At 40.8% G+C, this 14,414-nt stretch overlaps 3 protein-coding genes across 3 annotated transcripts; 2 read left to right on the forward strand and 1 right to left on the reverse strand.

The window, feature by feature from the left end:
- Positions 1-853: 853 nt before the first annotated feature.
- On the forward strand, positions 854-3,029 carry NST1_2 (Stress response protein nst1; the record flags this gene model as incomplete). The annotated part of the gene is made up of 6 exons (XM_064823887.1): positions 854-1,044; positions 1,104-1,217; positions 1,278-1,408; positions 1,465-1,522; positions 1,586-2,287; positions 2,348-3,029. The coding sequence occupies 6 exons, from the start codon at positions 854-856 to the stop codon at positions 3,027-3,029; spliced, it is 1,878 nt and encodes a 625-aa protein (XP_064688712.1).
- A 542-nt stretch (positions 3,030-3,571) lies between these two features.
- ATC70_004586 (uncharacterized protein) lies at positions 3,572-5,491 on the forward strand (the record flags this gene model as incomplete). The annotated part of the gene is made up of 3 exons (XM_064823888.1): positions 3,572-3,675; positions 3,734-3,995; positions 4,058-5,491. The coding sequence occupies 3 exons, from the start codon at positions 3,572-3,574 to the stop codon at positions 5,489-5,491; spliced, it is 1,800 nt and encodes a 599-aa protein (XP_064688713.1).
- Positions 5,492-7,248: 1,757 nt separating this feature from the next.
- On the reverse strand, positions 7,249-10,489 carry ATC70_004587 (uncharacterized protein; the record flags this gene model as incomplete). The annotated part of the gene is made up of 2 exons (XM_064823889.1): positions 7,249-7,383; positions 7,451-10,489. 2 exons carry the CDS (start codon positions 10,487-10,489, stop codon positions 7,249-7,251), a joined length of 3,174 nt encoding a protein of 1,057 aa, XP_064688714.1.
- Between the last annotated feature and the right edge of the window lie 3,925 nt (positions 10,490-14,414).

Here is a 14,414-nt window from a genome sequence, read left to right on the forward strand (position 1 = left end):
GGAGTAGTACAATAAACTTAATCTACAACAGTTGTTTGTTATGTGTGGGGAAATATACATGGTCAAGAAGGGGCAGGGCTCGGGCCATACCGTTTTCTCAAGGTGTGGCATCAAGGCATCTTATTACTGAAAACGAGGGTCATTTGATTCCTGGGGATAAAAGTAAAAGATCAGCCTATGTTTTTCGAAGCGAGCTTCTGCAAAATATGTTAATGTTATTATTACCATGTCAAATCAAGAAGGGATAGAGCAAGACAACGTGAGAATCAAAAAGGAGAATTAGGAGAAATAACCATTGGATGGATATCACTGTATTGATGAGCAAGATAGAGAATTAGGGGTTTCCGCTCAATTCACATTGACCTTTATGTTTGGCAAGGTAGCACGGTGATTCACACGGCAGATAGTTTAGCTGCTTTAAAGAAATGCTTGCTATAGCGCTTATATATCCATGCTGATGAATGGCTCTTGTATTTATGCAAATCACTGACCTGATCCACCAGCACCTATTATTTATATATGTACCGTTTCATAAAGCTGCCTTGTTTGATGATTGAAACAAGTTTGCATGATAGAAACGCAAAGTCCCTTTCACAAAGAATTGGCCCCGTTTTTCACATCAAACGCTTACCTATCAATCATTTGCACTGTATACACTAATATCGCGAAACAAGATGTAATGTACTACTTCCCCACACTTTTTTTTTCTCAAATGACGGATAGGCTTGTTTGGATAGTGTCTAAACAAGTACATGTATCAACCTGCGATTTCAATACAAATATGTGGTTGCATCTTTGATTTTTCTTCTCTTTTTTTCCTTCATTTTCCTTCATCTCTTTCTATATACAAACTATGGTGAATATCCCAGTTGCGCCTGTAGGTCCAGAAACAGAAGGTGTGTTTGTTCAGCAATTGACACCTATAGCCAACAATCTGGTCGGATCATTCTTTGTTGGATTGATCCCATTGCTGCTCGTGTTGGTCTTGTTGGGTGTATTCAAGGTGCCTGCGCATTTCTCATCGCTAGCCGGGCTTATCGTATGGTAGTGTAACCCTCACTGTAGTTCTCTTAAAACCAATGTACTTACACTAGCTTCTATAGTATATTTATTGCAATTTTTGGCTGGCACATGCCTGCTCAACAAGCATTTGAATCTATTGGAAATGGTATCGTGTTTGCAAATTGGCCAATTATGTGGATCGTAGTCAATGCCATGTAATGTGTACCTGTTGATCTACATGAAAGCAGAAAAATGTTGACGTGGAATATATCTAGGTTTGTCTATAATACAGCTGTTCATTCTGGAATATTTGACTATTTTCGTCGCTGGATCTTGGCTTACACACCACCTGATACTCGCATTATTCTGCTGATTATCGGCTATAGTTTTGGTGCTCTCTTGGAAGGTAAGAGGGAGACCTGTGGGTTGGTGGTACAAAATAGCTAAATGTTGCTACTCAAGGTGTCGCTGGTTTCGGTACGCCCGGTGCTATTTGCTCATCCTTGATGGTTTCCGTTGGGTAAAATTCATATTTAAAATGGGATTTCCTTGAACGATAGATTAACCCACCTTGCAATGATAGATTTGACCCCTTGGATGCTTTGACCTATACCCTTATTTTCGATACGACACCTGTCGCTTTTGGTGCTTTGGGTATTCCTGTCACTACATTGGCTACCATCACTGGTTTACCTGTTATGAAATTATCCGCCATGATGGGCCGTCAATTGCCTTTGCTCAGTTTGTTTCTTCCCACTTATGCGCTCATCTTTTTCGCTGGTTTCAGGGCTGGTTTCCTCGAATGCTGGCCAGCAGGTCTTGTTGCTGGCTTGTCTTTTGCTGTCATTCAAGCTATTTTTGCCAATTTGGTAGGACCCGAGTTACCAGATCTTATTGCCGGCATTATTTCCTTGATTTCCATCATCATCTTTGTGCAATTCTGGAAACCCAAATACAGACCTGAATATGAGGCACATATGGTGGTCGCTAAAGCTGTTATCGATGATGTTGAAAATGACATTGATAGAATCTCCAACCATAGTAGTAATCACTCTGAAAAGCAACATATTGAACACAGCTCCAAGTTGGAATCCCCAGATTCTGTCGTACCAGCAGAAAATGTTGCACAACCAGGCCATTCTTCGGTTGCTGGAGGTGATGTTGCGCACGATAGTATTGCCTCAGCTAAAGAGAAAGGCCGCCAGTTGGAGGTGGAAAAACTGACGATTCGAGAAACCTTGCTTGCTTGGAGTCCCTGGACACTGATTGTTGTTGTTGTGATTATGTAAGTAGTAAACACCATTTTCTTGAAATTGTAACCTAATCTCGCATGTACGCTGTATAGCTGGACATTTGCCAAGCTACCTAGTTATGGAAGAACACCTGTTCACTGGCCTCACTTGCATCAAGAAGTTTACTTAACCTTGTACGGTAAAAGATACGATGCGATTTGGACATTTGAGCCTCTGGCCACTGGTACAGCTATTCTTGTATCTGCTATTCCCTTCTGCTGCCTTGTTCTTTGGAATGGATCGCACCCTCGCGTATTCTGGCACGCTCTCAAACAAACCTTAACTCAACTCTTTTTGCCTGTGCTCACTGTATCCTTCATCATGGCATTTGCCTACCTGTACAACTATTCTGGCATCGCTTATACTATTGGTCTAACACTGTCCTCCGTCGGTAAAGCTTTCCCATTTTTGTCTGCCTGGCTTGGTTGGTTCGCCTGTTTCCTTTCTGGAAGTGATACATCAGCAAACTCGCTATTTGGTAATTTGCAAGTGGTTGCAGCACGTGAAATCGGGTTATCGGCCATCTTGATGGCGAGTACCAATTCTTCAGGCGCCATCTGCAGCAAAATGATCTCACCTCAAAATCTAACAACTGGCGTATCTACCATTGGACTTCAAGGTCAAGAGGGTCGGGTGCTTCGTAGAACTATCCTACATTCCATCTTTATGGTGTGTATTGTGGGTGCAATGGCTTGTGTCCAACAGTATGGTATTCCTGGTATTATTCCACCCTAATTTATTCAAGCTTGTATAGTCTTATTATATAAAATGTAACCTTAAAAATTTGTAACCTCAAACATTCTATGGGTTCTTTTTTTCGTTATTTTAGGTCTTCTGTCTGTGAGATGCTGGCTAGGCTCTAAGCGTATCATTTGTTCCTAGTCATATTTAAATTGTAATCAGTGCGAAAAATAGAGATCGTCTCACTGCTCGGCTCGATGTCTGTATAATGGCGAGATAAGAAATGCGTGCCATGGCGATGAAATGGATCTGATTACAAGCAAATACACCAGGGGTTGTTAATGTACACAAAAGTGATGACAAACCGATCAAATGTCAGTGGTTTATTGTTTGCTTGAGACTCCTATCTGATCTTTTTAAATATCAGATCATCAGATTAACTAGAAATCTATTGACAGATGCAGATTGTAACCATAAATGGCTCAACCTAGAATCTCTACTGGAAAATTTTTTCTTTTTGAAAGCATATATAAATCCCTTCAAATCCCTCTTTTTCTGTGAAACTCGTACTCTTTTTCTCTCTTGTTTCATATTACATGTCTGATACGCCAGTTGAAAAGACGTCGCTTCAAGGCGTCAAGATTGTCGAGCTCTACAAATTTGTCTGGAACAAGTGGGATAAGTGGATCATCTTTTCTGCGTAAGTATGCACTTGCATATCATTCAGGGCGTCTTTTTGCTAATTCCCATCTGTTTAGCTTGATCCTCTTGTCCTGGGCTATCAATTGGGAGTACAATCTCAGTTTTGCTTTGTCTGTTAATGTTACTAGTTTGTTCAAAACCAACAATTTGATTTCGCTCTTGCCTACTGTGCTGTACATCTTGCAAACAGCACTTTTGCCTATCTATTCCAAGTTATCTGATATGTATGGTCGTGCCCAATGCTATACAGTAGCATTGACATTCTATATCGTATCTTATATCGTCATGGCAACAGCCAACAACTACGAAACGCTGGTGGTAAGTTGAAAATGTGGTTCCAATTTAGACGGTAATTTAACCTTAATGTCATTCTTGTACAGGGTGGTCAAGTTGTATACGCCTTTGGCTATTCAGGCGCATCTATCCTCGGTCCCATCACCATTGCTGATCTGACAAACGTTGTAGACCGTGGTTTGCTTCAAGGTCTCTATAATGTGCCTAGTTTGATCAATATCTTTTTGGCTCCCAAAGCAGGCCAGGCATTGTTCAACAGTGGTAACTGGAGATGGGGGTACGGAAGTGTGAGTTTGATTATCTTTGTCACCTCATTCCCTTTGATCTTTTGTCTTTGGAAATTGAACTTTCAGGTTAAGAAATCTGGTCTCTTGAAGGATTTTAAAGATGAGCAGAGAAAGATTCGTGAAGAGGAGAACTTGACTTTCTGGGAAAAGTGTGTCTGGTTCATTGTCGAAATTGACATCATTGGCAGCTTGCTTTTGGTAGCTGGCCTGTGTTTGATCTTGTTGCCCTTGGTATTGGCACTTCCCTCTTGGGGTGGCTGGACTAGTGGTACTACTCTTGGCACATTGTGCTCTGGTGTCGTTGCCTGGGCTCTCTTTGCTCTCTGGGAATGGAAGATGGCCAAGAAGCCTATCATTCCTTTGGCTAAATGGAACACTCGCACTCCTTTATATGGTGTCTGTGCCTTGTCCACTGTTACCATCATCTCATCCACCAACTGGCAGTTTTTCCTTACTTACTTGATGGTCTCTCGTAGAATCGACTCTGAAAAGGCCATCTTGCTTGAACGAGGTTATAATGTTGCTTATATCATTTGTGAAGTAATTGCAGGTTACTTGATGAAGCGTTTCCGTGTCTGGAAGCCTTTTGTTTGGGCTGGTGTCTCCTTGATCATTCTCGGTGTTGGCCTCATGATCCCAGCTCGCCTTCCCTCATCTTCTGATGCCTTTGTTGTCATTTCTCAAACCATTGTTGGTATCGGTAGTGGTTTCTTGTACACCCCTATGCTTGTTGCTATTCAGTCCAGTTTGCCTCACGAAGACATGTCTGTAGCTACAGCCATGATGCAAGTGGGTGGTTCTATTGCTGCTAGTATTGGTTCTACAATGGCAGGTACCATTTGGAACAATATGCTTCCCGGTCAAATTGCCAAGTATGTTTCTGGAGAATACGACTATGCAAAGATTGTCGGCGATGTTGCCTATGCGAGTGCACTTCCTCAACCTCAATGGGAAGGTGTTGTTGCTGCCTATGGTCATGTTCAAATGGTCTTATCTATTATCTCCATCTGTATTGCTGTATTGACCTTCTGTTTCACTATCCCCATGAAGACATTTGGTCTTGAAAACTATGATGAAAAAGATCAACAACAGAAGGATCAAGCTGCTCTTGATGGGTCTGCTTCTAAATTAGACGGTGACACTGAAAAGACTGAAGTCTATGGTATCGAGCGCGCAGATGCTGCTACAAATGAGTGTATGCCATCTACTGACAACCACAAGGAATTCTTGTAAAATCAAATTACTTTTTATTTAATCTCTTAATCGTTTTAGGCAGCATTGGCTTAATTCCTACTATTACCATGTGCTCTAAAAAAGCATACCATTTCCCCAACTCTTGTTTATTTTCAATATAGTAATTTATATCAACATCACTTAGACTTTCAATATCATACTCATGTACATGCTTCATTTTTTTAATAAAACTAATCAATATATAAAGCCGACTGTGCATTTCGAAATGAAATCTAATTCTTGCGACCAGCCTTGATGTTGGTGTATTTTGATTAATTATTTTGCCTTTTTCTATTGCAGCTTACAGTTGGCAACTGTCTCTATTGATTCACACATTTGGAGCAAGCTGAGGGGAGTGTAAAGGGGAGACATCCTTTGTACAGCGCATGCATAATGTGAGGCTCGCCTGTCTCACTTGCGTTTTGCATCGCATCGACAGCTGGAGGTGCGTGTGCTGATATTGCGGTACAGTCTATTCTGGAAGTTTCGGTATTATACTACACAAAACATAAATACTAAGAATTCAACTTTCACGGGAGAGCCTTCCTTAACTGAGCTGTAGCTCTGTATTTGGCTCTTTGGCGATGCTTCACGTCTGTATCAATGTGAATGATTCATACACAAGTGATCAGCACGCTTGCATTACCTCTCATCACTCAAAAGAATGCAGAATACAGTGAAATTTGGATGCAATTAAGCCGTGTTTTCTCGCGTTCAAAGCCGTCTTAGATTGTCAGAATAGCACCAAACAGTTTCTCTCATCTAAAAATTACTTTCTGACACCTTTGCTCAACTTTTTGGGGACCAAAAAACATGGCCAAAAAGCATGAGGTACCCCTCATGGCTTTCATCGAAAATCAAACGATCGCGTTTTTGACCTTGAAAATGAAGACTTTTACTATGGTATATCTTGAATTAAAATGTTTCTATCGATCCAAAGCAACCTCTGAAATCATCTTTGTGGAGCGTTGATATATAAATTTCTGACTTTTTGGCCAGAAACCTCTTTTCATAGTTTCGTACATTATTCGGTAAGTTTATTCAAAACATCTATCTTACTTGGTACCATTGGATGCACCTTGAAAAGCATTCCAAGAAAACTCATAGGTGCACAGAATAGTTGGTTCGGTTATATAGTCGAATATGGAAAAAGAGTTCAACGACGTCGAAAATGAATCAGAAATTTCTATTTCTAGACAGAAATAACATAAGCGGAAGTTGAAATGTTTTGGCTGGCAACAGAAATCATGGAGGGTGAATGGTGCTTTCAAAAGCTGATTGCAAATTGGAGGGGTTTACAGCTTAATCCAAGCGTCTAAATTTACTTTTGTTGAGATTTTCTTACATATATAATGGCGTTAAAATTGCAAAATCACCACCCAAGTGCGAATTCTGCCGCCAAATTAGGAGACCAGCTATAGAGGTCAACTGAATAGAGATCGATAACATCAGATGTTATCTTTGATCCATTGTACGTAGCAACACTCGTTTATCTGCAAAGTCCAATAAAGCTCATATATAATTTACTTTGAAAATCAATTTGATCGTTTGCATGAATTTGTATTTTGAAAAGGCCGACATGTTACTCATCACACTAAGATATTGGAAAGCATGAATTAGATTTTATAATCAGCTGAATTTTATTTTGAGTAAGAATAAGGATGCTTGTATAGTATTAACGCATCAGATATAAACAATAATAGGAGGAAAGGAGGAAAAACGATAATATTTAAAGAGGTGAAAGAGATCTAGCGAATTTACAAGCCTAATTCTTCATCGGTGGTGTAAACTTCCTCACCACGCTTACGACGCTCCATTCTATCCTTCTTCTTCTTACGCAGCTCCTTGGAGGAGAGCTTCTTCTTCTTTTCGACAGCCTTAACAGTATTACCCTATGATGCAAAAAAATCGTCAATACACATGTCTATTATAACGATATCGTTCTAAATCTCCACCCACCTGAGCATCTATCATATCTTCTTGATCCTTTTCCTCGATTTTGGTTGTACCGTTACCAGAAACCCAGTTGTGACCAGAGGGAGTCAAACGACCGGCGTCCACCATCCAGACTTCGTTACAGAGAGCTTCAGTAAACTCACGGTTGTGAGTAACAATGACGACACCACCACCGTAAGCCTTGATAGCCATGGCTAAAGCACCAAGAGATTCACGATCCAAGTAATTGGTAGGTTCATCAAGAACCAACATGTGAGGCTTATTCCACATGGCAGCACCAATGACAAGCTTGACCTTTTGACCACCAGAGAGACCACGAATACGAGAGTGAGTAGCGAATTCAGGTTCAAGACCCACTTCTTCCAAGTGCTTTTCAATTTCCTTGGCAGTAAGAGGACGGTTGAGACCCATCTTGGCAGCTTCAGCGGAATCGACCTCAGCAATCTTCTTACCGAAACCCATATCCTCAAGCTTTTGACGAGAGATCCAGGTGTTATCAACAGAAGAACGACCAACCCAAGAGATTTCGTATTCGTAAGATTGCTTGAGCTTTCTACGACCAACGAGTTCCTCAACAACACGCTTCTCACCATCAATAACAAATACTTGCTCCATAACCTTCTTGTTGGCTTCACCGTTCATACGATCGTTCTTGTCGAGTTCTTCACGATCTTCACCAGTAGCATAACGCCATTGGATGTATTCGTTGGGAGTAGAATCCAAGTGCTTTTCAATGTGATGGAAAGCGTGTTGGGCGACATAAGCAATACGCAAGTTGGGATGCTTCCAGACGGAACCGACCTCAGACTCAATCTCACCGGTCAACAGCTTGATCAAAGTAGACTTACCAGCACCGTTAGGACCAATGACGGCAACACGAGAGGCAAGAGAACATTGCATGGAGATATCCATCAATTGCTTTCTGTCAGAGCCAGGGTATTGAAAGTCAACATTCTTCATCTTCAAGATGGCACGCTCCTTGGTCTTGATACCTTCGAGGAATCCAGGCTCAGGGAAGGAGAACTTGATTTGAGAAGCCTCGAGAGAATAGTAAGAAGCAGCACGAGGAACCTTCTTGACGAATTCAGACAAGTTACCACCATAACGCTTGAGCTTGTAGTTGGGCTCATAATGGATAATATCGGAACAGACGTGATCCAAGAAACCAGAGTCGTGAGAGACAATGATGGAGGTAACAGTCTTGAGACCCAAAAGGTAGTTCTCCAACCAGGCAACGTTAACAACATCCAAGTGATTGGTAGGTTCATCCAACAAGAGGATATCAGCGTTCATCAACATGGCACGGGCAAGAGCAAGTTTCATCTTCCAACCACCAGAAAGCTCACCGATAGCCATCTTGGTAACCATGGCTTCAGAGAAACCATACTCAAGGAGAATGTTGCGGACTTGTTCAGGATCCTTGGTCTCAACACCATCAGAGGCCAAGATGAAATCAACAAGAGGAGTATCAGCCTCAGAACCATCAATATCGTGCTCGACGTAGACAGTCTTGAGCTCAGAACGAGGAGGGAAACCTTCAACTTGCTCGTTGGCAATAGCGCGCATGAGAGTGGACTTACCACAACCGTTAGCACCACAGAGACCATAACGACGACCACGCTTAAGACGAAGAGCGGTACGGTTCAACAAGATCTTGGCACCATAAGCAAGAGAGAACTCACAGTTACAGAGATCCTCACCCTCATCGTCCTCTTCCTCGAGGTCCTTGGGAGTAACAGCTTCCTCACACTTGTTTAAAGCAGTGAAAGCAAGGTTCTCGGCATCAGCAGCAGCGTAGAAAGACTTGGCATAGGGGACGAGAGAGGCGATCCAAACGTTCTTGAAAAAGTTCTTGGCAACACAGAGAGTAAGGGCAATGTCGTTCATGAATTTGACAGTGGGAGCAAAAGAAGGGTCAAGATCAATGGGCAAAAGCTCTTTGATGGAGGACTCAACCTTGGCTTGCTTTTGAACCTTGGTGAACAATTCGACAGAGGGGTTACCGATACGTTGAAGAGTGGCAAGAGCCTTTTGAACAACACCACGACATTCAGGATCAGCAACGACATCCTGCACCTTCTCGAGAGCAGGCAAAAGAAGAGGCAAGAAAGGAGCAGCAACATCGGGATCATCGACGAGCTTGGACATATTGTCAATGATCAAGGCAGCTTTACGCTTGATGGCAGTAGCACGCTCGTTCAAACCACGGCCCAAGAGAGGAACCATGATGGAAAGAGTGGCAGAGTCAACTTCTTGAACAAAAGTGGTGGCACCGAGCAAGTGAATGGTCTCAGGGACATTTTCAGGGTGGTTGATACAACCGATAACGGCAGGGATGAAACGCTCGATATCCTTGTTTTCAATGAGCTTACAGATGGTAGCCATGGTTTCAGTAGCTTGCTTCTTGACATCAATCTTGGTATCCCACATACAGTCAGAGACAACAGGAATGACATCGGGAATAGCAACAAAGAATTCCTTGGGGTGGACATTGGTCAAATCAACCAAAAGCTCAAGAGCGAGCATCTTGGTTTGCCACTTGCAAGAGTTACCGAGACCTTCGAGAATGTAAGGAACAGTAAGAGAACAAGCGTTGGGGTTGATCTTCTTGATCAAGTTGTGAGCGGCTTCAAGGGCTGCGGCCTTGACTGCGGCTTGCTTGTCAGCTTGAAATTCCAACAAGGTGGGCAAGAAGGGCAAGATGTAGGGCTCAACTTGACCATCAATAGAATTGTTGGTAAGAGCAACGAAAGCAGCAACAGCACCTTGACGGGCACCAGCACTCTTCTTGTTGGCAAAGTCCTTAGCAAGAGCAGGAATGATCTCACTGTGAACAAGAGAGAGAACACCATTGGCCTTAACGAAGGCAGCAAGTTCTTGAGCAACAGACTCACGATCAGTATCTGAAGCAGCAGCGAGCTTGGAGAGAATCTCCTTTGCTTTCTTGGTTTCAATGTCACTAGGAACAGAAGCGACGGTAGCGGTCATCTTCTTTGATTGAATATCGCTCTGAGAGTTCTTTTGAGCAGCAGTAGCAGGCATCTTTATAAAACTATTTTGATAAGAGAAAGGATAGAGCGACCTTTTTTTTTACAAGAAAGTTCAAGGAGTAAAAGAAAGAGGTACTGAATCAAGGAATCCATGGCCACAGGCTCTTTTATTTGCGTCTTAGACACCCCCTTCCTTGAAAATTTTTTCTCTTTTCGTAGTAGATTAGTTTTTTTTTATAGTACCAATATACGATCAGATCATTCGGAATTGGATTCTCCTCTGTGTGTCATGAAGCTATCCAATAGATTGGATTGTGGAGTAGAAGTGGTTTGAAATCACTCAGGTTTTTGGTGCCTTGCATTCCATGTTTCAGATAAATTACAGGTTGCATTATATCAAGAAATGGCATTCATTTGGCCTTTTTGTATATACATACATCTTTTCAGATTAATGAAATGATACATTAAAAAAGTTTGTACGCACGTGGCTTGCGAGAAGGCCCTTATATGATCTCGCCTACAAGCCACGAAAAAATGTTGCTTAATTGCTAATGCAAAACAAAGATCTGCTTGTTGCTTATCCAGCTGCATGAAACAGACTTAAATTCTGCACCTTTTGTTTATTGACTAAATATGAACTTAATAGGAAACATTGCTGTATGAAGTTCATCATCTCTATTGCTGCGTATTCTTTACGAGAAAGGGCATTAATAAGAATATTTGCATGTACAGGAAAAAGTGTAGTTACCAATTAAATTGCAATCTGCATATCCGCATTTGAACAATAACCAATGATAAACTGTTTTCCAGGGAATCCGAGAAATAGTTGGATATTTGGAAACTCAACCATATATATACAAGCTTACCAACAATATAACGTATCAAAATTTACATGAACCAGCTTTACCAAAACCAATATGCCTCTTGTTCGAATCAGAAGTTGCACAGGCTGCAGAACTGCACTTCCAGAAGACTTCAGCTACTAAAGATGTGATTTATGCCATGTAATTAAACTCTATAAAGCAATGCATAACCAAATTCGACAGCTTTCAACCCTTCATATCTTCACACGTAGACCTTTCTGAGCCACCATATTGACGCCAAACAATCGCACTTGAGTAGTAGTAACTTCCTGACACCCTTGCTCAACTCTTTAGGGACCAAAAAAACATGGCCAAAGATCGATCAAAAAGCATGAAGGGTACCTCATGGTTTTCATCAAAAATCAAACGATCGCATTTTTCACCTTGAAAATGAAGAATTTTACTATGTCATATATTAATTCAAAATGTTTCTATCGATCCAAAACAACCTCTGAAACCACTTTTATGAGGTGTTCATATGCAAAATATGGTTATATTCGCTAAAGACTTCATTTCATATTTTACCTAATTTCTCAGTAATTTCATTCAAAACACCTATTACAATTAGCATCATTGGAGGCGCCTTGAAAAGTACTTCAAGGATGTATTAGGAAGCCTTTTTTTTTTTGTAGGGGAGTCGAGCTCCAGGTTTTATTTAAAGTCCTTTAAATGTCATGCTGAGGGATAGAAAAGACTGTTGGTGGACCCAATGTCTGCAAAGAAGGGGAATAAGATATTTTTGAATTAAGTTGGGAAAGAAATCTACTGCTAATAAGGTGCGACACCTAGAGCCAATACAGTCTTGCGGAAATTGTCAAAATATAGATAATGGATAGAGTACAAAAACACCAAACGAGGACATCAGTACTACCTCAAAAAATCAAACAACTTGCGTTCACCAGGATTTGAACCGGGGATCCTCCCGTTGGCATACGGGAGTTCTACCACTTCGCCCTACCACCAGGGACAAATGTATTAGGAAGCCTAGGGTGATAACCATAGTTTATAGAGTCGAATATCGCAAAGCAGATTAAAGAAGTCGAAGAAGGGCGAAACTAGTCCAATCTTGAACAGAAAATATATACTGAGCTTCAATTGGTTTTAGCAGGCGGCACTGCTGCTGGCTGACCCAAACACCTTTCTGATGATGACAATAATGATTGCGATGCTGATTAAATGGGGATGATGGAGTTGAAAGGACAATTACTTGGCAAAAATAATCAAGTAGTATATTGAGCATCGAGGATACAAATGTGTGTATCCTCCTATTTACTCTCCTGAGCTTAACCCAATAGAACAATTCTGGCCAGTGGCAAAGAGTAAGGTTAAGCGCTATAGGTTTTGCAGGAAGATACTTTATCAAAAAGTATTACAGAAACCTGCAAAGTATAGAGAAAAGTCATTTCAAAGGCTTTGTTTCGCATTCTTACAAGTGCTGGAATAAATGTCGAAACAAGGAGCCTATGTAATGGCATCGACAATCACATCAGAAGCCAATAACACGGCGATTAAGAAAAAAGTAAGCTACAATCAGATCAGCAATAGACAATGTAAACTTTAATATATTTTTTTTTTATGTAGATCATACAGCATTGGCAAGTATTTTTAAGAGCACAAAGTGTAGGACACTTGAGAAAAGATATTGGACACTTGGGAAAGATATTGGATACTTGAAAACGATGTTGGACACTTCAACTGCACACAAATGATGGGAAAATCTGGCAATTCATGCTCATAGCATCGTGGACAGTTATGTTTTTTTTTATACATACATGCCATGGATGAAAAGTAGCCATTTCATCGAAAAATGGTCGCTCTCATTCAAAATAACATACGCCATCTTTTCAATGAGAGCGACCTAATTGTATTCTTTTCAATTTCCCAAAGATCAATCTTCTCTGCTGATGTGAAGTGATGCGTTGCGAATACGATCAGAGATTTTTTCATTCTGCCTGACAGAAGAAGGATCGTTATTTACAACAGTCTTCAGCTTGGACCAAAACTCTTCGATCGGATTTAAAAAAAGGAGAATAAGGTGGCAAAAAGAGAAGTCTATAACCACGTTGCCCAACCCAATCTTCAATAAGTGCAGCCTTGTGAATGGATGCATTGTCAAGAACTAGATATTTGTAGCTCATGTTAGCCGCATCCAGTGTCGTGAGGACTTGCTCTATGTATTCAAGGAAGTCACTGCTGGTAGTACCCTTCCTCTTGGGGGCCTGAGATTTCTCACCAGTTCGAGTTCGTTTTCCACTCCTAGCACTAAGTACAACTTCTTTTCTGGATAATGTGATTAAACCACTTTTACAAATAGCACCCAAGATGCTGACATTTGCTCCCTTCGTTTGAACATCAATTTTGCAAGGTGTTCCAGCCTCAGACCATCCATATGAGCGATGCACACTCCTGTTAAAGCCAGCTTCATCCAAGAATACACATTCATTCATAAAGTCTATGTTCTGGCTAACCCAGTATGCTACCGCATCTCTGTGGAATTTGACCGTCAGTATAAAAAGAATATAAATTTAATGAGATCAAACTTGGAAATTTTATTAAGAATAAAAAAAGGCGAAGACTTTTTCTACTGCTAAATTGTTATGGTATTTATACTTTTTCTGTTTTAAAATCTTTTCTTGTCTAGACAATTGTTTTAGTCAGGGTATACCTAATAATTCCCTTTTCCCGAGTACAAGATATTGGCATTTCAAACAATGGATAGCCGCGAGCCTATCGGGTTCATCTTTAGGCGAGACGTACTACACAATGTGTCATTTATGTGTGTGGAACCTCTTAATCACTGGTATTTTTCACATACATATTGTGTTCAGAAGTTTAGGAATTACATAAATGTATCACCATGATAAGGGATTATAGGTTACTATGGTCACACTGATGAGTTGATTGGAACAGTTTCTTATTGTATTTGATAAAAGTGATTATGTCCATCAATTCTCACATATCAATCTTTTATCCCAGTTACTAGTTTTAGACATGTGTCTCCTAATTAGTATACTGGTGGTGGAACTCTACACTCTGCAATGTCTGTGTACAATTCTCACTGTATACCTTTTATTGTCATACAGCATCAGGTTTGATTTATAATATATATACTTC

Source organism: Mucor velutinosus (genome assembly GCF_035048745.1).
Source record: "Mucor velutinosus strain NIH1002 chromosome Unknown tig00001540, whole genome shotgun sequence".
In the NCBI taxonomy this organism is placed as follows: Eukaryota; Fungi; Mucoromycota; class Mucoromycetes; order Mucorales; family Mucoraceae; genus Mucor; species Mucor velutinosus.